This window comes from Glycine soja, chromosome 18 (genome assembly GCF_004193775.1).
Source record: "Glycine soja cultivar W05 chromosome 18, ASM419377v2, whole genome shotgun sequence".
Classification (NCBI taxonomy): domain Eukaryota; kingdom Viridiplantae; phylum Streptophyta; class Magnoliopsida; order Fabales; family Fabaceae; genus Glycine; species Glycine soja.
Genome location: NC_041019.1, coordinates 10,643,309 through 10,670,601, shown reverse-complemented (window position 1 = coordinate 10,670,601; position 27,293 = coordinate 10,643,309). Strand labels below are relative to the sequence as shown.

The window sequence follows — 27,293 nt, the reverse complement described above, 5'->3', positions numbered from 1 at the left end:
CAACCATGTGAAAGTGTGTACTTGTATCTCTTCATTTTTTAAAATTCACTAAATTTATAAATAAAATTTTATATTTTTATATTTTATTTCATCTATATTTATATAATTAAACATATTGATTTTATTTTTTATAATTTGCACCCATTTTGAATCTACAACTGAATTAGGCTACAACTCTAAACAGTCCAAAAACTCTGGAACAAAATGTTGATTAAGAACTAATTAAAGTATTCAAGAATCAGCCAAAACTGAGTAAAAATCTGTCCAAAGTGAACTGAATTTAAGAATGTTTTTTTTTATTCTGTTCAATTTAAAATAAGTGGAAACTCAAAATCTATGTATAGATTATTAATATTAATTACGATTTTTTATGAGACATAATGTGATCTTTATGCCAATTTATAATTTTATCTATAAAAAGGTATAATTTTCTATAAAAATTGTTATCTCAAATTTTTCACACAAACCAATAAAACCTACTAAATAGATAAAAATTAATTTTATAAAATTAATTTTATTATTAATTAATTTCAAGTGTTTAATACTTGTATCATTAATATTATAAAATATATATGTAAAAAATATAATTAAAGCTACATTAAAACGTTAAAATGATAATTATTTTAAAATAAATTTTTCTTTCTTACGCAACTGATTATTACGGAACCTAAGGAGTAATACATTTCTTTAAATTGTAGAACGGTTAATGAATTTCCTAAAAATAGCCAATGAATTTCCCAAGGAGTAATACATTTCTTTAAATTATAGGGTCAATACTCAATAATTAGGAGCTTTTCACAAATAACGGTGCATTAACGGATATACAGCAGAATCAATGATATTAAAGAGTTAATCTAAAATAAATATTTTTTCTATTGGTAACATTTAAAACTCAATGCTATAAATTATGCTATCCATTTGGGATAAGAACCAAGCTCACGAGATACAATGAACAAAAAAAAGGGTATTGGTAGGTAGTAGTTACTGCTACCATACCCCATATCACCATGGCCACCCAAAAGACCCACAATCACTAGCTGAAATTCACAGTGGAGCTCCATTTAATCACCTCCATATGGTATAAGGACACGCATTTTGGAGATTTATGGTCCTTCCATGCACATATTTATGACAAGGATTATTAGCCTCAGACTACTTGCGCTTGTACCTGAAAAGGGAATTTGAATCAAGACTTTATTTATTAGCATTGCACAAACAAGTGTTGTAAAATAAATGTTGAGATGCATAAAGTTATCAATGCAGTTACTATAAAAAGGAGGGGACAACACAACTGAATTTTCACCGTGTTGAACAGAAAATAAATAAATAAGTATCAATTTATTGCATCCAAATATCTAATTCCCCACAAAAATAACAAATTCAATAAACCAAAGAAAATGAAAATGAGTGCAAAAAATTGATTGCCCATATCATTATTGTTTAGTAGGCTTCTCAAAGCCTCACTCCAGATCAAATGATTATTCCAACTTTAGAAGCAAAAGAATTTCTGGACTCAATCAAGATGGGATCAATGATATGTTGGATGCTTAAAAGCTCAGAAACATACAACTAACTAGTTTCAGAAATGAGACAATTTATAATTAATACCTTGACTTGCTTTTGAATGAACTCTTTGACTTCTTTCCTCCTCCAACACCTCTTTTTGGCTTTTTATCCTTCATGTCAGTCTGGAATAGCTCCCGCATCTCTTCTGTCCTTGAAGGAGTTTTCCGGGAATTATTATTAGATTTCTTTTTATTCTTCTCCACAATCTTGCCAGAATCTAATGCCTTCTTGACAGCCTTTACTGCTTTTGCCCGTCGGTATGCAAGATCAACAAGTGACATTCCACCCTTGTCTTTTTTATTCCCCCCCTTAGCCTGCAATTATATGCATTTCATTTTCAGTGTAACAAGGTAAGGAACAAAGAGTATATTTCAACCTTCACTGCACAGAGAATGCTAATAGCAAGGGAAAGGACTAAGGAGTACATACCTCTACTTGTTTACCATCCTCCTCCTCATCCTCCAGCATCTCTCTAGCTGCTTCCAACTTTCTACGCTGCTTTCTAGGCAAATGTTTCTACACCAAAGACATTCATCAAGTAAATACATAGCAATGCATACATGTAAGCCTATTTGAATTTTATATGAATAAAACAAACAAAATCATATGCATAACAAAATTGGGGGAAAACTTTTACCTCACGCTCTCGCTTCCTCTTCTCCTTCATTCTAAGGTTTTCAGCTTGTTCAGCACTAATTACATCTTTCCCAGAACTCTTGCTATTATCCATGGATGCCTGTTTACAGTCATTTCATTTATTGTCAACACAAGTGACATTTCACACAAGAAAGAGGATTTGAACTAAAAAAACTTGTCATTCAATTGTTAGTTTGACTGGCATCTCACCTTCACCTTTAAAAGATAAGGGAAATCATCAAACATCAAACCCTTGTTCACATGCATCATATTCATTGTTTTTTTCATAACCGGATCGGCCTGTTCAACTGGTCCAATTGGGAACCAGGTTGGTCATTGGTGACCAGTCCATTAACTCTAAAAAATCAGAGCATCTCACAACCAGTAAAAAAAATGTCAAACCAGTCCAAAACTGGTTTGAACAGGTATTTTTAATTTTTAATTTTTTAACTTAAACATCTTTAAATAAATAAAAACACATTTAAAGCTTTTACACCAGTATAAATTATTCTGTCAATTATCATATTTTTGGTATAATACCATAGGTATCCTATATGGGAGTGTTACAATTCACTACACCAGAGCTGCTTCTTAATTTTTATCTTTTAAAACATAATTTAGTCATTTATATTAATTTAAAATATGAGTTGAAATGCATTTAGAAGTTTGTAATTTTCTTACTTGTTATGTAGATCATAATTTTATATTATTTTATCATTTTATATTTTAGTATTATATAATATTTTAACTACTACCAGTTCAACTACATGAGTAAGTGCCTTCACCAGTCAATCACTGTTCCCATTTTAAAAACGTCAATCATAACCAAGTAGGAGCATTCTTGGGAACTAATTAAGTTGTGTAATTAGGATTGAATCATTGTAATTATTAATCAATACTAACATTAGTTGCATGTTTGATTTAGCTTTTATTCAAAGAAATAATCATCATTTTCCCAAAACTTTCTTAAAAACCTGCAAATGAGAGATTATTTCTTCAAAATAAGCTAATTTGGAAAAGCAATACAGTAATATAGAGACCTTGTGTGGACTGTCAAGACACAATTGATCCCTAGTCAAAATATTCTTAGATTTCTCAAGTATAATGCTCCATTGTAAAATAGGAAAATAAATGCCAGTAATTTGAGAAATCATTTTAGCAAGATGAAACAATATTGTACCTTGGATGCTTTTGAAGCAAGCTTTTTCTCCTTCTCTGTGACAAACCAGGTTCTTTTGGGGCGGGAAAAGATCTCTTCCCTATGTGCAATCATGTTTTCAGCCTGCCAATAAGTGCATGATTTCATTGAAGGGAAAATGTTAAGGATTAGAAAATGAAAACAATCAATATGGGGTTCCAAAGCCTGGTCATACAATAAAATTTTCTAAGTGATGCTACGTTGGAAATGCTATTTTGCAAGACAAGATGAGAACACATGAAAACTGGACATAATTAATTACATTTGTGTAATCCAAGGCATACCAGGATTAAAGGCAAGTAAAACAAAATAACTGATCAATACCTTTGTGGCCTCCATTTCGGCTTTTCTTAGAACTCTTTCTTCTCTGAAATAAATTGAAAATATAAATAAATATAATAATAAAAAGAAAGTGAAAAATGAAAAAGAATGAAGCCCCAATAAAATATAATCAAAACCTCTCTTCTTGAAGTACTTCAGAAATTTGGTCTTCCATTTGCTCAATTATATGAGACCACTTATGTATAGATTGCTCGGCAACAATGCGGCTTTTCAGCTTTGAACCTGCCCTCTTTGCCTGATTAATTTAAAATCGACATGTATAAGAAAGATTATATAATAGCTCATTAAAAAAATCAACTTTCTTTTTTCAGTTTGCATGTTCTCTACCTGAACAGAGAATCAATAAGCTTTTCAACTAGGAAAATCCAAATTACTATTAGAATTAAACATACAGCTACAAGTAAAAACAATAAAAGTATCTGTATTTCCTTCAGGTATATTTTGAAAAGGTGATTAATAGGCAAGGTCTCAGTAATCAGACCAACGAAAACTAAAATTAGTAGATAATAACAAATGGGATATTTCTCTGTAAAGGATGCTATGTGAATGTTTGATGTAGAAAATCTAATGAAATGTCAAACTTGAATAACTAATAGAGAAAAATTAACACTTGTTGACAGAATCTACGTCAATGGGACCCAACATCCAGATCAGCATGCACAACTTTTTTATCTTATAAGGAAAACTGCAAGGAAATATGAAACAACGCTGAAAACAAATGCAGTGATTCTTCAAATGATACTCACAATGGCTTTTAAAAGTGATCGGTCATTGTCAGTCACAAAAGTGACTGCATATCCTTCTCTTCCAGCTCTTGCAGTACGACCAACTCGATGAACATAGCTTCATAATAAAAAAAGATAAAGTTATCAGGAATCCATAGAGAGAAAGAGATCATGTTTAAGGCGAGATCAACATGTAATCGTGTATGATAAATTGTAACTTATGTAGCAATGAAGGAAAGTGACAAAAAATGCAGGAAGTCAATAACACGCAACATTTCAAGCAGAGTTACTACCAATATGGATCATAGATTGTACCTAGTAAGATCGCGTGGACATGCAAAGTTGATAACTGTTTGAACACCAATAATGTCAAGGCCCTATAAATAAAGTCACATGCAACAGTGTCAGATCTATATCCAAATTCCAATAGCCAAAAGGAACAGATTTAATAATTGTATGTTCGCCTTGAGCTACCAATACTGGATCAAAAGGGGGTGTTTGAGATAATAATACAATATTCAAATTCAAAGTGAGTAAAGAAGAAATAAACATCAAGTTGACTCTTACACGGGCAGCCACATCTGTTGCAACCAAAAAATCCACTTGCTGCTTCCTGAACTGTTCCAAAGCCTAAATAGATAATCAGAAGTGAGAAAATCTTGTCACAACCACAATCAATACAACAAATCCTTTCAACAAGAAAATAAAAAACATACAAATGGTCCAAATGAACATCATTTTAGTATCCCAAAAAATGAGATAGTAACATAACTACAAAGCCAACAAAAGAGCCAAAATACAGAAATACACATATCAATATTAGCAACATACCTCAAGGCGCTGGGCTTGAGTAAGATTTCCATGAAGCTCAGCAGCTTTTGAGCCAGCTAATCCAAATATAATCTTCAATCTATGCGCAGCTTGCTTTGTTCCACTGCACATCAAAATGATAGATTAAACAATTAGTTAGAGGTAGCAGAGTGGCAGAAGGGAAATAATAATCATAAAGCAGTGCAAATGAAGGATCAGACTTAAAATCTGAAATAAAAGACTTAAGATTTTCAGTTTATTGGGATCATAAAAAGGTTCCTTGCAACTAGCTAGCTAGAACCAACCAACTGCTAGAATAAGAGGCCTATTAGTATGAACACTGGAGTCATAGTAAAATCAACCTCCTACTTGTTGCCAATTAGTTTCATCAAATAGCTACATAAAGAGAATTTTTTAACAATTCATAAAACACTATCACATACTATATACATAACAAGCATAGTAAACAATGAAATGAAAACCTGAAGATGATGACTTTGGAAGTAAAAGTTTTGGAGCACATTGCAAGAAGAACTGCTTCCTGATTTACTTCACGCATTCTTCGTATTCTAACAACTCTGAAATAGAAAAGCAATAGTTAACAAAACTCAAAGGATCTTACTAGATGCTAAAACCTGGCAAACTTCAAAAGTTTTAACATGATAGTTTTACATAATTATCTTTTAAGCATAAAATACCCAAAACAAGCATGAAACACACTCTTCATCTGTTTTTAGAGTTCAAAAAGCCTCTCTAGTCTCTATGTTCATTCCATCAAATGCTTAGCATATAAGGGGGAACATTGAAAAAGTATTAGATATTTAATTTTCTTTCAGACCAACTTGTGATTTTATCACTATCGTATGACATACAGCTAATACCAATGGAAATGAGTGATGAAATCAGAAAATTTATAGGGAAACAGAAATAGTAAAGAAATTACTCCTCAGTCAAGGTTGCTGGCCGTTTTGTAGATGGGTCAGCAGAAAGACGCAAGGGCTTTGACAGGGAAAGTTTAATAAGTTCGTCAACCTCCTCAGTCATTGTTGCTGAAAACAACATAGTCTGCCTTTTTTTGGGACACAAGCGAACCTGTCAAACAATAAAACTTGATTTAATACTTCCTTTTATCAAAAACTAAAATCAGGATAAATTATAAAACAAAATATTTAACTGTAATGACTCTTGCACTAAAACTTACAAGTTCTTGAATTTCAGCACTAAATCCAAGCTCCAAAAGACGATCAGCCTCATCAAGGATTAGAACAGCAAGATCATCCAAATCCACGGACATAGCATTGCGTAAATGGTCTATCATGCGTCCTGGAGTAGCCACAACAATGTCTGGCATTGTTCTCAAAGCAGCCTCTTGCACCTAGGATGAGAAAACACCTTTTTTAAAGAATAAATAAATAGCAAAGGGTGCAATCAACTAGATAATAGTGGGAATTTTTAAAGCTGTAAAAGCCACATTGCATGCTCTCATCCCACCTAACCATGTGGTCAAAATGAGAAACCACATATTATGAAATCACCAATTAACTTTTGTTTATCAAATACAATCCTTTGTATTTTCCCATCTGATTAGTTGGAACTTTGAAATATTTCTTCAAAAGGCTCATTATCTAGTAAGCCATGAGGAAAGGTCATTGTTACAAAAAGCTATGTTACAGCAATACATATCATCAACAAAAAGAGATCAGATCATATACAGTGCTCAAATATGTCAAATTTAAATTAAAACTAGAGAGGAAATGAGAGATTATTGTGTGTCAAACAGACAGGAAATGTATTGTAACAGAACCCAACATTTATCAGAATTATAGATGGAATTGTATAAAAGACGGAAGCTGGAAGAGGATATTTCCAATGGACAAAAAAAACCCAAACAGCTGACTGCATACTGAAAGCATCACAAGAAGCACATAACTCTATTCTGAACCATCAACATGTCTTATGATTATAAGTCATCACAAAACTGAAACAGTGATCAAACCTTTGTTGACAGACCCCCAACAACCAGGCAACACCTTATATCAGTAAACTGAGCAAGCTTCTCTATCATACTGTGAACTCTGTCAAAAATAATTTGAAATAAGTATTTGGAAAGCAATTTACATGAATCATGAAAAGAGTGCTTTCAAAATTTTACATCTACAACCTTTTTCACTAGAAGTAATGTATATACATGAATACAATTATATATACATACATATAGCACAGATTTAAATGAAGCATAATTGAATTAGAGCATCGACAAGTTTGTACTTGTATTTACAACAAAAAAATATATCAATTTAAATAAATAAAAAGGCATTGAGTAATGCAAAAATTAGATGCATCCAATGCACAACCATGAACTGAGCCATGTATATTCAATGAAGTGAATTAGTTCAAGCTTTTGCAAAGGTGGGAATGAAGAACATGCATAGAATCATTGCAATGATGCAAAGCCATATATGCTAGTAGGCACAACACACACAACATACTCAGCTGAATAAAAGAAGAGAGCATTCATGGTACATTTCAGTATCTATGGACCACTTGCCCTCCTAGCACAACTAAATATTTTGAATATTTTTACAAAAAAAATGATCCAGACGAAAAAATGAGAACAATTATAAAAAATACTTACTGGACTGCCAACTCTCTGGTTGGAGTAAGAATGAGGACCCTTATTGCACGCATGCGCTTTGGACGGAACAACAACCTCTCTAAAGTAGGTAGTGCAAATGCAGCTGTCTGCATGGAAACACAATAGCAAGATATGAACAAAGGGCATTAAAAGAAACACAATAGCAAGATATGAACAAAGGGCATTAAAAGAAACACAATAGCAAGATATGAACAAAGGGCATTAAAAGAAACACAATAGCAAGATATGAACAAAGGGCATTAAAAGAAACACAATAGCAAGATATGAACAAAGGGCATTAAAAGAAACACAATAGCAAGATATGAACAAAGGGCATTAAAAGAAACACAATAGCAAGATATGAACAAGGGGCATTAAAAGAAACACCATCACACAAAAACTCAGGCACCAAACCACAGACACAAGGCATCACAAATTTACAAACTCCCAAAGAAAAGTAACAAAGAGATTACCTTCCCTGACCCAGTAATGGCACTACCACATATATCACGACCACTCAATGCCAATGGAATACAAGCTGCCTATTATCAAAATTCAAAATCCCAAAAAAAAAAAGTTAAATTGTCAGGACAGTACACATGAAATAACATAAGCAACTCTAGTAATGCTAAGACTCAAAAGATAAAGCTAAGTCAATTATTGAGCTAATGTGTCCTAAATAGCATTGAACTACACAATCAATAATGCTGAGAATTAAAATTAAAATAAAAAATAAACAAAGCTGAAAATAAAAACCTGAATTGGCGTTGGTTTAGAATACCCCAAGGCCTCACAAGCCCGGAGCAAAGGGCGAGACAGATTGAGCTGCAAGAAGGAATCAGCATGGAAAGAGGTTCCATCAGAAGGAGCAAAAAAGGATTTGCTATCACCATCATTACCCTCTTCTTCATCTTCTTCCTCTGGTCTATAATCTTCCTAAACAAACCCAACAAATTCAACAAAAATTAAAAAAAAATCAATTTTTGAATCAAATAAACACTATTTCCTATCATGAATCATAAAGCAAATCTAGAAACAAGAGAAATATTAGCAAAACACTCTCTAATACACTCTTTTAAACACACAATTATAAGCTGAAATTTATTGGAAAACACAAAATTAAATAGGTCTCACTCCGTTAATAACCCCCCCACTCGTGATATAATAACCAAAAACAGGACATGAATAAGTGTGTTACTAGCACTCCTTATAATCTTCCTAAACATACCCAATAAATACATAAGCAATTTTTAAAATATTTAAAAAAGACTATTTTTATATTTAACTAAAAAAACAACCTCTGGAACAAACCCAACAGCCCCCTTCTCTGATCTCCCAAAACAAACCCAACAACATAGAACTAACAAAAACAACATTTTGAATCAAATGAACACTTTCTCTATCCTAAATAAAAAGAAGAACTTCTTCTATAACCCTTCCCAACAATCCCAAAAAATAAATAATTAAAAAAAACATTTTTTTCCTATCGTGTATGAGTAAAAACCCAAAAGGGTATACGAATGCACGAAAAAAGAAAACGAAAACCCAACAACTACTTGTTCATCAGGTTCGGACTCGGAGCTGTGGTCAAGCTCAGCAACGAGCGGCGTGGAACGTTGTTTGAGTGCTTTGGAGATTTTCTCGTCGACCGAGGTTGTGCTCCTGCGAGCGTGTTCCTCCGCCACTGATTCCGTGTATTTAGCAAAGTCCCATGGAGACTGCGTTTTCTTCTTCTTCTTCTTCGGAACCCGCGCTTCTTCGTGCCCTTCTTCTTCTTCTCCTTCTCCTTCTGACTCTGATTCTGATCCTGTTCCTGATCCTGACTCTGGTTCTTCTTCGGATTCTTCTTCTTCTTCGTGTTCAGAGTGTTCGATTTCTTCGTCGCTAGGAGGATCGAAGACGAAACTAGGCGACATGGTTGGTCCTTTATGCCGCAGGTTTTTAGAAGGGTTCTTCCTTTTCTAGTTGTTGTTGCTGATTTCAACGACACAAAGGAACCATGGGCCGGGTCGGGTTGAATAAACACTTTGCTCCCTTTTGGTCCAACGCATTGAGTGATGGACCTTTCAATTCTTTTTTTGACCCAATGAACATCCTTCTTAATACACCATTTATTGAAATATTTTATCAATAGTTCTTATTTATTTTTATCTCTTTTTCTATCACATAGTATATTTATATTTTTTTTCTCTTTTTTCACTCTCTCTAGGTGTTAAAAAATCTTTTTTTAACATGAAACTAATCTTTTGTGAGTTGGATCTAGCTAGGGTGGGAGACCGTGGCATCGATAACATTTCAATTTTTTATGTGTATGAGGTAGACACTGTTATTGTTTTGTTATATGATTAGGTAGTGTTTTAGACTATTAAAATGATAGAAAATGGTCAACTCATTAATGACCTAGATGTAAACTTATGATATATTAAATATAGTTCAATTAACTGACTAACAAAATGATGTTTGTTTTAATTACTTTATTTAAAATTGATCGAGTTATATAATTATTTTATCAATAAAAAGATTAGGTGGTTAATGTAAGATTATTGAAATTATTTTATACTGATAAAAGAAAGTGTAACAGATTCATATCCTATTTAAAAGGATTAAAAGATTATTATTATTGTAAAGATAATTATTATATTAATAATATAACATTGTATATCTAGTTTGGATAAAATATTTTTTATATTTGAATTTGTGATAATTTAGAATGATTTAAATTTTATCATGTTGTATCTTAATATATATCTTGAAAGAAAATAAAATATCAGGTAATGTTAATAATTAGATAAATCTAGACAATATTTTAAAAAAAGATAAAGAAATATTTGATTAGTCAAATCTATTGAGAATATATCTCATGTAATCCAATCTTAAATCATATATTCTTTTATTAAATAAGGATAAACAATTCTCTTCTCCTAAAACTATAGATGATCTCTCTCAGTAATAAAAAATTAGTAGATTATATAGTTTTTTTCGTAAATACACTTTCTCTCTCTACTTTTTTTTTCAATCTACACTCTTTTTACAATTTAATTCTCAATATACACTACTTGGGACTTTTTCTCTCCTTTTTGTTTTTTATAATTTAAAATATTATAAAATATAAATATTATATTATATAATTTTTTTATTTGGTTTTAAAATTACTTAATTATTAAATTAAATTTTATAATTTTGTTTTTTATTTTTTTAAAGAAAAAATATACAGATAAAGAAAAATAAAAAGATTGGATAAAATTATAGTACAATTTTTTAGTTACTTTGTATATACTATTGTAGTTAAATTTATGTGTTGTTGATATTTTTTTGTTATGTTCGTTAATAAAAAAAATAAGAAAATTAGTTAGTAGTATTAAAATAAACTAAAAAATACAGTAAAAAAATAATTGATACATCTATCTTATACAATAGACTTAAAATTTCAAAGAGTAATAACTGCTATATTGAAAATATCTTTAAAAATATATTTAAATAAAAATATATTAAAAATATCTTTAAAAATATATTTAAATAAAAATATATTAAAAATATCTTTAAAAATATTTATTTAGCAATTATTTTTTGCTTAAGTGATAAGAATTAATATTTTTATTATTTATGGCTTGCAGATATGAAAAAAAGATTAAAATATTCAAAAGATACTAATAACGGCTAAATATGAGCTATTTTTTATAATAAAAATATATTGAAAATATATTTAAAGATATTTAATTAGCAATAATTATTTTTTGCTGCCACCCGAATCAATATGGCAAGAATATGAACTAAATAAGTGGGGTCCTGGTCCAAGGAGAAGGAGGACGGCAAAAGGTCGTTCTGTTTCAACTCGCATTCCTACCGAGATGGACGAAGAAGAAAATGAACTGAAAAGTAGAAAAAAAATGTGGAATTGACTGACATCATGATCATAACAGAAACAATTATCTTAACATATTGTTTAAGTATGTTATTGATAATACAATATAATGTTCTTCTATAAATAAGTTGTTAAACAAAAAATCTTTTCATTTTAATTAAATCTAATGATATAAACAAACTAATTATATTTAGTAATATAATTATATTAAAAATAATTATATTAAAAAAATCAGATTTTAAATAAAAATTTCACCTAAGAAATATGTTAAGTAAATTAAATAATAAAACAAAAATAATTATATTTAATAATATCATTTTCTTTAAAAAATTTAAAAACACAATTATAAAATTTAATTTAATAAATAACTAATTTTAAAACCAATTAAAAAAATTATATAATATAATATTTATATTTTATAATATTTTAAATTAAAAAAATAAAAAATAGAGAGAAAGTCCCAAGTAGTGTATATTGGAAATTAAATTGCAAAGTAGTGTAGATTGGAAAAAAGTAGGAGAGAGAATGTATATTTACGGAAAAAAAAACTAATTATATAAGTTTGAGAAGAAAGAAGAAACAAAGAAAATCATGTTGACAAGAGGAATAATAAACAAAGAACGCATGAATTACTAAACTTACATAGTATAGATTTTTAGAAATGCGTCTTTTTGTGTTCACTAATCATAAATCATTAAATTGATATATTAATCCTTGCATGAATTAATCCATGTGAAGATTGCAAAATTTAGGTTCCGTAGTGTTCTTGTGTGAAATTATTTAAGTGTTTGATATAATCATACCATCATACAATTTTTACTATTCATGTGTTTAATTTAATTGTACAAAAAAGGGTGTTGCAATGTACAAAATATATTTTAAATCTTGGAATTTATTTGAATATATATGAATCAACTTGCTTGAATTTTGTGTTTAGCTATCATATATATCAACTAAAATATATTTTAATACGTGTGTGTTTTATTTCATAGTTAATTTTTAACTGACTTATAATGCTATAATTTGTGGTATGACTTTGTGAGTTATTAGTGTATATGGGATTGGAGTTTTTATTTGGTTGTTATGTGGAATGATTTTATAATTATGTGTGAATTGGTCATCATCTTTTGGGAAGTGGTGGCAGTGTATATTTTATTTTGAGAATTGGATATGCATGAGATACCTCTATTTGGGATGAGAAAAAGATAATAGCTACCTCCATCTAGGATGAGAAAGAAACCCTTGATATCCCATCTATGACAAGGAAGACAGTGAGACGTTATTACATGAATTTGAGCTCATAAACCTTTTGAAGAATCTAAGATTCACATCAATTTTGGAAACCAAAGAGTTCAGTCTAGTAATTATGGGAATCACTAAGTTATGTTTGTGATGATTGTTTGCTCAAGAATTGAATGCAGTAAGGTGTTGGTGTTTATTTACTGGAATGTTCTTTTGTTGTGTGAATAAATTTGTGGTTGTTTTATAAGTATGCGTGTGTATTTAATTTAATTTTGCGGATACCATGGTTGGATTTCCCATTTACTCCATCAATTGAGAACAACATTATTTGTGAACTTTTTTAAAACTTGTTTTATGTACTGAGATTATTATCTCATTAAAAGTGTTGTTTTCAAATATGCCTATATTTGAGAATAAAATTGTTTATTCATGTAAGGACTCATTTATTTATAATATTTAAAATATTTCGAACCATTGAAACTTCTAAATTCTTATTTAATGAACATTTTAAAGTATATTTTTATTATGAGTTATTATTGTGATGAAGGGCATTACATGGCTTATGTGCAAGGTTCACTTTGAGTACACATATCTCAAGGGAGGTTAGCACACTAATCTAAGAAGTTAGCACATTAATCTGGATGTTTAAGATAGGATTTATCAGTTTTGGCTAAAACAGTTTTTACCAGTTTTTATCCATTTCTGGCTAAAAATTCAAAAGCAAAACTACCTACTTATGGCACCCTTTGACACGTTGAACATGGCCATCCAATGGTCATTCTAACTTGTCAAGTGAGCTTATCAATAGCATTAGGCATAACTTTGCATCACTTTTCATCATTTCTCACTATTTCCTCTTCAAAGACCAAAACTTGAACCTTCATTTTCTTCTTCTTGCACAAGACCTTCAACAAGGAAGAGACCATTATTTTCATCTTCTTCCAAGCTCCATAGTAGTGTCTTGAGACTCCTTCTCTAAAAGCTTTGGTAAGAAGCTCTTAAATCTCTTTATTTCTACTCATTTCTTCATCATTTATGTGCAAAGCCCTTATGTTTGGTTCCAAAAAAAATTCTTTCATCCCTTGAAGCTTGAGACTTCAAGATCTGAGCTTTTGTCCCTTGACCATTTCATGTAAGTTTCACTTAAGGTATGGGGAGTCTTTTCACTTCCTCAACCCTAACCTTGTTGTCTTTGGCAGCTAAGCTTCATTACATGTTGTTGTGATGTTTAAAATTTCATATTTGATGTGATGACTGGAATTGGATGATAAGTTGTTTTTTTTTTGGAAGTTTTAAGGTTAAAAATAAGTTCTTTGAGTGTTAATGATAACTGCTAAATATGAGTTATTTTGATAATAAAAATATATTGAAAATATTCTTAAAAATATTTATTTAGCAGTTATCTTTGATTTAAATATTAAGATTTGATATTTTTCTTATTTATGCCTTGCAGATATGAAAAGGAGAGATTAAAGGAGAAAAAGATTGAGAAAATATCCAAAATATCAGAAAGTCTCGGGAAGAAGATATGATTACAAGCAAAACAAATCCAAAAGATATCAAAAATATCAAAAAGGAAGATTTTTAGCATTAGGCACAAGTCACTACAACAATTGTAAAAAGGGAGTCAAGCCAAGCATAAAAACACCACAGAACCCCCTCTCCTAGGGGTTTCATTTACTTTCTTTCATCCCTCTTATTCCCCCAGTTCTTGTACTTCATCCATTGTAAAGCCTTCAATGGTCATGAGTGACTAAACTTCTAGTTAGGGTCTGGCAGGCCTAGAAGTCAAACGATGTATGATGTACTCACTATTTATCAATGCAAAAGTGTTTTCTATTCTATTATCTTTTTTGCTTTTATCTTGCATTATTCATCTTTATATTCTGTTATGGGTTAGACACTCGGGAGAGGGTAACTTCTAAATAAGATGTAAAGAAGATATGCATGCATTCGTTTTAGGGGTTAGACACTCGGAAGAGGGTAACTTCTAATAGAACAAAAAGAAAAAATTTCATAAGAAAATCATTGCTAGGAATAGAATGATAATTTTATGCCCATGCATTCTTGCAAACATCTAAAATTCATACTTCATGCATCTTTGCAGGAATTTGGAAGATAGATAAATAAAATAGGTTTGTCATCGTGAGGAATCAAGCGTAATTGAACAGATGTGGGTAGAACAGAGTCACTTAAATTGATAAAGAAAAATCATAAACTCATACATCCTAGGCAAACCAGGCAGGCTAAGTCCCAACCTTATCATATTCTGATTTTATTTCTTTTATCTTCTATTTTCTCTTATCTTTATCATATCTTACTTTAAATATTTTATCTTCTCTATCTTCTATTTTTATCTTTTATCTTTTCTTTTAAATCTTTATCTTATCTACTATATTTTCTTATCTTTATTTTAAATTCTTTATCTATTGCTTTTAAATTTGATTTGCATTAATCTAAGTACAAACAAAGTCCATGTAGATTCGACACTCGAACTTTCGAGTACTTTACTATTTGTGACAAATTTGGTACACTTGCCAATGAGTTAACAGTTAAAACTTAGGATTAACCTTAAATTTCACTTAAATCAGAGTTTTCTAACAAAAGTTATGAACAAAATCAGTTTAAGGATATTTTGTAGGATTAAATATGTCATAAAATTAATATAGTGGTTATGGCTGTATGAACTATTTTTCTTAAAGATTTGACTTCAGAAATGAGTTTTTTATGCGTGAAAATATAGGGAAACATGTAAAATTTATGAAAAATCGATTTTCGGAACACTTAGAAATTTGAAGACAAGTTTAAGAGTGAATCTTTGTGAAACAAGACAACAACTTGATACTAGACATTAGATGACTTAATTTGGTAATTCTAAGACTAAAAATGGATTTAAAATGAAGAATCCCCAAGGGAAATTGTCACAAAGCCCTTAAAACCACTAGGATCCACTGCGAACTTGTAAACTAAGACAAACAAAATTACTAAACCCATGAGGACCAACTTGTATCAATTCTCTAATTTTGTAATTTGATGTTGTATGTAATATTTGTGGATTGTATGATCAATATTGAAATTAATTGCAATTGTTCTCTTATGGTTACTATTATGCCTTAAAATGTTATGATACTATTAATGTGATTGTTGAGATATAAGGTGAATTTCCTGTTCAATGTTGAGATTAATTGTATGCATGTCTGATGACTATTGTTATGCTTTAAGTTAATATATTGTCTGCTAGTGTGACTGCTAAGATATGAATGAACAATAACTTTTTATTATTACTTATGAATTTCTAAGACCGAGAGAGTGTGAACTCTGACATTTGTATCTGTGGCGTATTATTTATATTTCTGTAATATATTGATATTCACCAATATGCACTTTGGTCTGAGTTCGAGGGTGTTTGACCCTTGACAAATTGCTTGTTATAAATTTTAGGGTGTTATAAGTGTCGCAACATGCCCTTTTGCGGGCGAGCGAGACGAGGCTCACGGGTGCGCTTTCCAAAGGAGGAAAGATGCGCGGAGTCGCCACCAACGTTTATTTGTGGAAAACGTCGAAAAAACCGAAGGAAACTGGTCAAAATGAAAATTCTAAGTTCGGGAGTTGTATTTACGTTTGAGGAAGGTATTAGCACCTCTCACGTTTGTCTCAAAGGACAACAGCCTATTTTTTAGAATTGTGGAAATTGTATTACCTTAACTTTTATTTCTTTTTATTTTTTGAGGTCGATAAAAGCGGGGCTTTTGCTCCTACATACCCTCCATCGAAGAGGAAATCAGACCTACGTAGTTCTTTCTTAAGAGTGAATCAAGCGATTCTTTTTACTTGAAAGGTGATCATTTTAAGGCGTTGGACCTTAAAAATGATCCATTTACTTGATAAGGAAAACTGAAATGATAAACTTTCAAACCCTTTTTAGTGACTTTTTTGTGGACGAGCTTGACTAGGCGAATTGATTTTAGCCTTAGTTTCACTTTAGTTATTAGTCAATTCGATTAAGAATGAGAAATCCCAAAGAGAAAACGTCCGATTGATTTTTCGCTTTATTTTACTAAAAGGTATTTTTTGATTATTATATTATTATTTTACGTCTTTTTTGATTTCCAACGTGGTTACGGCACGACCGAACGATCGGAATTCATTTTAACAGAAATTAACGGATATTACAAATCAAATGATCGGTGGAAATTTATTTTATTTTTTGATTAGGCGATAAATGACTTAAATAAATGACTAAAGCACGTCAAAAGGGGGTACGAAAAGTAAATGAAAACGAGAATAAAAATACATGAAACAAAATGTGGACCACCACGGGTACATAGAATGAATTGAAAAGCTCGGTTGGAGGTACTTACCAGTTGAAAACTGAAGAAAACGAAGAACGAACGATGAATGTCGAAGAACGGTTGAAAATCTTCGCGTAATTACTCACGGAAACGTTACGGAAGCGCCTCGGCTTGGATTTTCTTCACGGAAACAATTTTCCTCAGCAATTTCGAGAGAATAAGAAGTGCAAGAAGGCTGAACCCCTTTCCTGTTCACTCCTTCCACTATTTATAGCAAAATAGGGGAGGAGCTTGCCACCCAGCTCGCCCAGGCGAGCTCAGCTTGCCCAGGCGAGCATGGTTGCTTCTGAACGCCTTCTGGAGGAAGAAACTGGAAGGCCCAAGTGGGCCTGATTGCTATTTGTACCCCCTTTTTTACTAAATGCACCCCCCTTTACCTTTTTTGGTAATTCTTTTTCCGTAATGTTACGAAACTTTACGAATTTCGTAACGATACTTATTTTTCTTCCGCAAGGTTACGAATCCTTACGGATTATGTATTTACTCTTTTTTAGCTTTCGAAGAAGTTACGGAAACTCACGGATTGCACAAAAACACCTCTTTTTTATTTCCGCCACATTACGGAATTTCACGGATCGCATAAGCCTACTTCCTTTTGATTTCTGACACGTCTCGGGACTTCATATATTGTGCAACAAAGGATGCCAAGTATCTCAAAGCGGCCAACCAAAGGTTGCATGTCATCAAGTAATACTCCCCGGACGAAATTAGGGTATGACAATAAGTATAGTTGTTATGTTGTCAAATTTTCAGTAGATTTGTGTGAAAAGTTATTTCTATCACTTGAGGGGCCTAAAATGGTTCCTTGAAAGTAGTACGCAAGCTTGAGCCTCATCTCTCTCTCTCTCTCTCTATGTGTGTGTGTGTGTGTATGCATGTTTTTTTGTGATGTATGTGACATGAAGGTTATGCATGCAATGCAATAGAAAGATGCAAGGAGATTGAAGGAAGATTAAGGAACCGTTAGCTCTGTCCCATTTGTGAGATGACATGTTTTGTTGTTAGGATTCATCTGTGAGATGGTGTGGTTATAGTTAGATTTTGTCTATAAGGTGGTGGTTATGGTCCATTTGTGAGATTGTGAGGTATGTGGTTGTGTTTCATTTGTGAGATGGTGAGGTTTATGTTGAGAAATGAATAATTTATAGGGTACACTAGGGCATAATGGATGGATAGGTTTGATGAACCTATGGGAATTAACGAGTGATGACTACTTGACATTTGGTGCGGGAAACTCAAAGGCCTCTCTTTGTTGCTCCTCACAAGCTCAAAGACTATATTTTTTGGAGTTGAGAGCTTGGGGATTGGTATAAGTTGTACCCGTATATGGTGATCACTCCCAACTGTCATCTATGTGGTTGTGTAAGACCACCAATACCCGTAAGCCTTGGTGGCATTGCTAGACCCTGTTATGTGTTGAGTGTGACAATCAATTGTGTCTAGTGTGATTATCAATGATGTCAAGTGTAGCATTTCGTTGTGTCAAGAGTGATAGTCGATGGTGTTAAGTACTATAGTAATTTATGTCAAGTGTGATAGTTATGCACTCTAGGGTATCAAGAGTGTTGTTTGCCTGAAAAACCATACGCCATGGTTATGAAAATTGTAGCTTTGTGTGTTGTTTATGACGTTTGAGGAGTAGATGACTCGCCCCTACAACCAACAACTTTTAGGTACCATTGCCAGAGGAGACCATGATGATCTCATGCCTGCAGAGATAGAGGAGTACAAATAGTTGTTGTGGCAATTGGAACCTTCATAGGAGGATGCGGATGATCCTTTCGAGGATCCTTCGTCTTAGATACAGTTTGATATCTTAGGTCAGGTAGATGTCTTCCCTGAGACCTAGGTTTTCTTTTAGATATATCCGTTTTAGAGTTGAGTGTATCTAGGTTCAGATAGTCATATTTGTTACAACATGTCTGAGATTAGGGGTGTTACAACATGCCTCTCACCATGGAAAACTACTTTTTCACCATTATATATATCACTTTTTAAATGTATGGTTTAGATCTATTTTGTTGCACACATTACCATAATGTTTTTTTGTTGCATATTTTTCCATAATATTTTTGGATCTTCGCACATTTTATCATAACTTTTTTAGTTAAATAAAATTTGCTAGTGTTATCACTTTTTCTTGAATCATTAGAACCAACTTTTCAATGGAAAGGAGAAAGAAGATCCCCATGTGTCAAACCTCTCTTGGACTGAAAACTATTCAAACACTCATTGTTCTATTTGAGAGAGAGAGATAAAGAAGTTGCCATAGTACAATTCATAATGAGATCCACTATCAAATTTGGAAATCCAAATTCTATTAAAGTGAGTCTAAGGAAGTCCCAATCAACTTTATCATAAGCCTTCTCAAAATCAATCTTGAACATAAGACACCCATGTTGACCCTTCTTCTTATGCATAAAATGAACAACCCCTTGGGCTATAAGAGCATTATCAACAGTACATCTATGTAGTGTGGAACTACTTTGAAAGGGGGGCAAAAATAGACAACAAGCAGGGATACTTCACCTCATCCATAGTCACAACTTGAATAAGATAGTTACTAACCTCTTGATTAATAACTGGAGGATACAAGATATAGTAGTTTGGAAAAGTTTGTTGAAAAAAAAATTAGCGTCCTTCTTCAAGACCTCTTCATCAGTCACCTAAGTCTCATCAATCTTAAGATTAGTAACTCTATTTCTCCTTTATCTTATCACTGCTTGAGCATGAAAAAATTTTGTATTCATGTTGTCAAACTTGATCTAACTCTCCCTAGATCTTCGGAACCTTAAATTCTTTTCCTAAGCTAGCACCTGACTATACTGCTACTAAAGCTACTTCTCCAAAAAAATCACAATTAGAAGACAAGGAGATATCCAACTGACAATGCACTCCTTGAATACAAATGACACTTACAACGAAAATGATTACCAAAATTTTTTTTGTTAAACTCATTAGATTGGATTTGAACCTGACCCAACTTTGCCATAACATTCCTGAAACACCCTTTATTACAATAACAACCCATAATAAAAATATATTTTGAAATGTTCATAAAATAATAATTTAGAAATTACAATAGTTTGAAATAATTTAAATATTGTAAATAAATAAGCCCTTACAAAAGTAAGCAACTTTAATCTCAAATATGGACATCTACAAAGTTTAACTAATAATGAACTAAGTCTTCAATTCTCCTTCATCTCAAAAACTTCTTCCTCCAAATCTAGAAACAACATTTTTAATGAGATGATAATCTCAGTGAATAAAACTAGTTCTAAAAGAGTTTACAAATAGTTTTTTTCTTAGCCGATGCGGTAATCGAAAAAATCCAACCATAGTATCCGCAAACTTAAATTAAAAATAATATATACAGACTTATAAAACAACTACAAATTATTCACACAACCAAAGGACACTCTAATAAATAAACACTAACACTTTACTACATTCAATTCTTGAACCAACAAAATCACAGACACAACTCAGTGATTTTCATAATCGCTAGACTTAACTATTTGGTTCCCAAAACTAGTGTGGATTTCATATTCTTCAAAGGGTCTATGAACTCATATCTGCGCAATGGTGTCCCACTACCTTTTCCATCATAGGTGGAGGTATCGGAAATCTCTTTCCCATCCTAGATGAAGGTATATGTTATCTCATTCTCATTATAAATAAAGGTATCTCATATCTCTTTTTCATCTCAGATGGAGGTATTTCATGCATATTCATTTCTCAAAATAAAATTTACATTGTCACCTCTTCTCAAAAGATGATGATCAATTCACACATAATTACAAAACATCATTTCAGATAACTACCAAATAAATACTCTAACTCTATACACACTAATAACTCCCCAAGTCATACCCCAAATTATCTCATCATATAAGTCAATTAATAATTAACTATGAAATAAAACACATGAGAATGTATCAAAATATATTTTAGTTTATATATATGATTGTTAAACACAAAACTCAAGCAAGTTTATTCATGAATTTTCAAATAAATTCCAAGATTCAATATGCAGTTAGTGAAGATTTTGTACATTGCAAGATCCCTTTTTATAAAATTAAATTAAATCCCACACATAATAAAGTTACATGGTTGTATGATTACATCGGTCACTTAAATAATTTCACACAAGAATACCACGAAACCTAAATTTTACGATCATCATAGGGATTAATTCATGCAAGGATCAATGTATTAATTTACCAATTTATGACCGGTAAACTAAAGAAATCATGTTTCCAAAAAATCTATACCATGGAAGTTTAGAAAAAAAAGTTGTTTTACTCACCTCTTGAAATATAGTAATTTGCGTTCTTCACTTATTCCCATTCTCCATTTAATGGGTCAATAAGATTCTCTTTGTTTCTTCTTTCTTCTCAATCCTATATGATATAGTAATTTTCAATTTTTTGAGAGAGGCTGTCTATAAAATTCTAGGAGAAGAGAATTATTTATCTTTAGTATTATGATTTAAGATTAGGTCACATGAGATATATTCTCAATAGATTTGACTAATCAAAATCTTTTTTTACTCTATTATCTAGATTCATCTAATCATTAACATATAATATATTATTTTCTTTCAAGATATATTAAGATAAAACATGATAAAATTTAAGTCATTCTCAAGGATCAAATCAAAATATAACCAATATCTTATGCAAACTAGATATACAATGTTATATTATTACTATAATAATTATCTTTTTAATGATAATAATAATAATATTTTAATCCTTTTAATTAGAACTAGTATTCTACCCGTGCATCCGAACGGACGTCCTTTATATTTATACATGTGCACATTTTCTATTATCATACATGTAATAATTTTAGGAATTTAATTGAATTAATTGATAATAATATGTGTAGTGCCTTTAACTCAATTCAATTGTCTTTTAAGTTAGATGTGGAATTATATTTTTTATTTAGAAAAAATATATTATATACTAAGGAAGTTCACGATAAGAATAAGAGGGTTGATGATCATTCATCCAAATCGAAGACATTATACCATAATTTATATAACTTATAATCATTATATGTATGTCATTGTTAGTCGGACATGCTGGCATTTTAGAAAAACCATTTTAGCAATGGCAAACCAAAAGAGATACAACGATAATAAACACAAAATGTTATAATAAGTGAAACTATTGTTGTAAAACAAAACATTAAGCCCAATAACTCTTAGTTAACTTTTGTCACTCCAACCATCTTTCCTATTGTAACATCAAAGGTAAAGAGAATTTTGTCTCCTTTCTATAGTTTGTTATATTTGCGGTAACGCTTCCAACCTTTTCCAATCTTCATTGTGTTCTTGTGAAGTTGATGGATCAAATCTTTGCATTCAGTAATAACTTCACCCAAGAACTCAAGAATGACTGAATCAGATTTAGCTTGCATTAAGAAATTTGCAACATGGAAGGGTAAGTTCTAGCAAAAATGAAATATAATAACCACAAAAAATTTTGGGTATGCAAAGAATTGAAATAATTGTATTCCAAATTAAAAGTGAAAATAAAATAAGTGAAAGACAAAAAATTTAACCATATGAATTGGCTTCCTATTGCTTTGTACTTGGTCAAGGTTGCTTCAAATAAGATCTCTTCTTAGTTGGTTGCATCAGGTGACTGAGGTTTTGGGAAATTGATCACATTCTCCACCCTCTTGAGGTTGAAGTCGTTCATTTTTTAAAACAGTAATTAGGAACAATGAGTGAAAAGATATACAACAAAATAAGAAATTCAAACTCAATAGTTGTTCTATTATGAAAACGTAACCCAAAAAATTAATCATTGGTAGTCTTATGTTTTGATTTCCTAACCTGTAAATTCGGTTACCTAATTGAGTAAATCATTGTATTGATCAGATTCATAAAATCTTATGAGTAATTCGTTTAGTGATAGTTCAAGATGAAAACTAAAATTAAATTTAATTAAATGAAGTAGAACTAGAAGTTGTAGTAGATGTTTAGAACAACTAACATTTCTAGAAGAGTGTGAAACTAATGAATTGGACAAAACATCTCGAAAATCATTGATCACATTCCCGAAAATAGAACTTGAGAATTGAAATAAGACTTAAGTCAAAGTAGAATGTACACCTCAATATTAGTTTGAACTACTAAAAGTTAGAAGTCATAACATAAATTGCTTTTCATGTGTGATATAATAAGAATTTTACCAATTAAAGATTATGGAACACTTCTTTGAAGACTACATTTGTCATAGTATTCAATGGTCTTCCTTCCTTATCTCAAGATCTTTAATCTGTGTTTACTCTTAACTCTTGAGACTGTCACATATAGTTGACCATGGCTAAAAACTGGTCTAGGGAAGTAAAGTCCAACACATTCCAGTGACTAATCCTGATATTTGTCTATTGTCATGGCATATGATAGCATGATAGGAAATTGCTTCCTAATCAGTTTAAAAGGCCATGGTGACTATGATGGAGACATACACATTCTAGGAATATATATCAGATTTCCATTTTTGTTTCCATCAATGATTTTTGCTTGGATGGCATGGTTTGCTAATCTTGTCACAATCAGTCTTGTGCCATTACACAAACCTTCAGATTGATCTATATTTCTTAAAAGCATGATCAGACTTCCTACTTTAAGTTTAATTTTATGGTTAGGATGTCCAAATGTCCTAAGAGAGTTTAGAAATTCAGGGGTAAGTAAGTGCTTCCCATGCTTGACTGTTTGTTGCATCTGATTTGTCTACCATATCTAAACTTAAATATTCTTTTTCACCTCCTACATTTATTTTAAAAATGGACAGATTAATGCAAAATATTTTATGTTTACAACACTTATTTCTAATTGAATTATGCATAAAATATAATAAATAAGTTACTACCTGGCACTAATGATAGAACAAAATCATTTATCTCATCAACAATATCAATTGTAGAAGCCAAAATAGCATTACATTGCAAGTACTCCTCATTATTGTATTGGTCCATTAGACTTGGGGTAGGTGCTGCTGACAATGCCATGTATAGGGTCATTAAAATCTGAGATGAGAAGCTCTTGCGGGATCTCTATTATAGCATAACCATCATTTGGTTCAGAAATTTTTCCATCTCTAATATCAAGTATCCATTAGGAAAAGCTGTTAAATTCACTTGCAGATAAATTGTCCATACTAGATTGCAAACACATGTTTTTCTTTTATCAAAATCAACACCCTCACAATGATCCCATATATATGATGCATTAATCATTGAATGAACAATATCAAATCAACTTCCTCTTGGCACGACCGATAAGATTTGACGAAAATCTCCACTAAAAACAATGGCATTTCCTCCAAATATTGTAGATGATTCATTACCAAGTCCCATGATGTCTCTTAGGCTTTTATCCAATGTTTCAAAGAAAAATTTATGGGCCATAGGTGCTTCATCCCATATAATCAACTTTGTCACTTTCAAAAGCTCAGCTAATTCACTACCTTGGTGAATATTGAAAATTGAGTCATCAAAAGTAGGAACAAGAATCTTGAATTTAGAGTGTGCAGTTCGCCCTCTAGGTAACAACAATGATGCTATTCCACTTGAAGCCATTGTTAAAACAATCTGCCGCTAACTTCTTAATGCCGAAGTTAATGTTTTTCATATAAAGGTTTTTCCTGTACCACCATTGCCATATAAAAAAATATCCTACCTTCCTGTCTATCCATAACTGTCATAATTCTGTCAAATATATTTCTTTACTCATCTATAGAAGTAGTTAAGTAAAATAAATTATATTAGAGAAGAAAAAATAGTACTTGAAATGAAAAATTTAATCAATACATCCTTTATTTGTACATTTAAAAGTTTTCTTTTACCTATAAGAGATTTAAAGTAATTATCGAATTAAGATTTCAATCCAGTAACATCATAATCCAACTTTGCATAAATCAACTTATTTCCCAAATGTGTTGTGACAAAATGTTGTGGATAAGGTGTCGATGGAAAGTCCTTTAGGATTTTTCTATTTTTCCAATAATTTCTCAATCTGAATCAAAGTTAAATTTTGTAACTCTTGATCAGTAAATTGCAAATCTATACATATAACTCATTATAATAAGTAATCAAACACAAATAGTAAAACATGACTCGTATTTGTCAATACATGATTCAGTATTTACCTTGAATATTTGACATTTTTCTTTGCTGAAACAAAATCCCATCTGAAAGCCAATGTTAGACTTTTATCCAAACATCTCTGGGTTTATTAATGCTATTTGACAACAACATAGTCACAAACAGTTTCCTCAAAAAGTGAACCAAATCCCAATGGCAAGCTTCTCTAATTGCCTCAATGTATTCCTCATCATCTCCAATGAAACCCATAGCAAAACATGCTTCCTTGAAAGTTGGATATTCAATGTTTCCCACAGTCTTAATTGCTTCATAACTACATGGTCCTTTTGCAACAATTAACATTAATCTAAGAAAATATAACTTGCCTGTGCTTGGAGGAACCCACATCAACCTTCCAATTGTATAACCTGACTTGCGTGGTTTCCAAGTTCTTCTAGTTTTGACATAGACAAACTTGGACACAAACTGAGTATAGGTTAGATTCTTTGCCTCTGGATATTTTCTATTTGCATCCATCCAGGAGGTGAACATCGATTCGGTAACACTTGGGTTTAAAAGAACATCATCAATCAATTCGTTATCTTTAAAATAGACTACTTGTTCACCAGGTAAGTGAAAGAATAACCTTTCAATAGTTGGTTTCTTGCTATAAATAGGAAAAAAAATTCTCCAGCAAGCTTATGCTGGTGATGTATATCTACTACCCCACCAAAACATGATACTTGGTGCTCAGTTGGAATGGTGGCTACTGTAATCCTATCATAACCCTTGTTGATGTACTTGAATAAGTACTTAATTGAGGTACTCTGGTTACACCATTCCATGTTAATATGTGCTTGGAACTTTAATAATAACATGGCATTGTAAGAGACAATAGTACGATTGTCAACTATTACACCATTTTTCAAAATAGTATGCCCATTGTCTCTTTGCATGTAGACCGGATAACCATCTTGATCAACAATGGTTGAATTCTGGAACTTCTTAGGATAATACCTAGAACACTTTCCACCTTTCATGCATGGTGATGATTTGTTGGATGAACCACATGGACCATGAATCATGTGAGCTTTCACTAAATTGTATAACTTAGGTTCATCTTGTTCACTTGGAATTTCAACTAAAATGATTTGGTTTAGCAGTTGGGTATTTGCTCTATGAATGTAGGAAGATAAGCAAGTGAGCATGTGGTAACCCTCTTTTTTGGAATTCAATTGTGTATATATCGGTAAACAAAGCAAAATTAAACATATTTTTATAACTTATAATTCTATTGTTAAAAGTTCAATGAATAATTTTTAATTTGTATTGAAAAAGAAAATGTGACATACATGCAACCACTTTTCCCAAAATATGTTTCTTTGTCAAGTCTGCCAAAAGTTCTTTAAATTTGATTCTAAATAATCTTGACACTATATTAGGCCAGTCAGGTGCTTTCAAATCCATAGACTTTAACAACCTTTCAATTTTTGGCCAGCAAGGATTACATGTAAAAGTAACAAACAAATATGGAAATCCAACATGGCAACATATAGCCATTCCATCAAAATAAAGTTAATCCATGTAGCGTCGACCTCCTATAAATGATGAAGGTAAAATCACTCTTTTTCGTCTGCTTGAACCTTCAGTTTGGACACCTTGCTGTGATTCGATCAAGTTACAATATTTGTCAACTTTTAGTTTTGCTTGATTCCTTCTAATGAAATTAAGTCTCTATGCCTCTAGTATTGCATAACCATTTACCAGGAACTGCTCAAAAAGTCTCCTAGACCAAAATAGAGTTTGTGCCTCATTTGCT

At 31.5% G+C, this 27,293-nt stretch overlaps 1 protein-coding gene across 2 annotated transcripts; it reads right to left on the bottom strand.

Annotated features, from left to right (window-relative positions):
- Positions 1–733: 733 nt before the first annotated feature.
- On the bottom strand, positions 734–9,869 carry LOC114396526 (DEAD-box ATP-dependent RNA helicase 28-like). Of its 2 annotated transcripts, none has more exons than XM_028358543.1 (19): positions 9,466–9,869; positions 8,669–8,848; positions 8,386–8,454; positions 7,913–8,019; positions 7,274–7,352; positions 6,479–6,652; positions 6,221–6,369; positions 5,760–5,855; positions 5,299–5,401; positions 5,035–5,097; positions 4,783–4,844; positions 4,489–4,585; positions 3,859–3,977; positions 3,725–3,767; positions 3,383–3,484; positions 2,204–2,302; positions 1,996–2,082; positions 1,609–1,880; positions 734–1,168 (listed from the first exon to the last, which is right to left on the bottom strand). In XM_028358543.1, the coding sequence occupies exons 1-19, from the start codon at positions 9,826–9,828 to the stop codon at positions 1,153–1,155; spliced, it is 2,280 nt and encodes a 759-aa protein (XP_028214344.1). In that variant the 5' UTR covers positions 9,829–9,869; the 3' UTR covers positions 734–1,152. The 2 variants fall into 2 exon arrangements, with proteins under 2 accessions (XP_028214344.1, XP_028214345.1); XM_028358544.1 differs by having other exon boundaries at positions 9,469–9,869.
- Between the last annotated feature and the right edge of the window lie 17,424 nt (positions 9,870–27,293).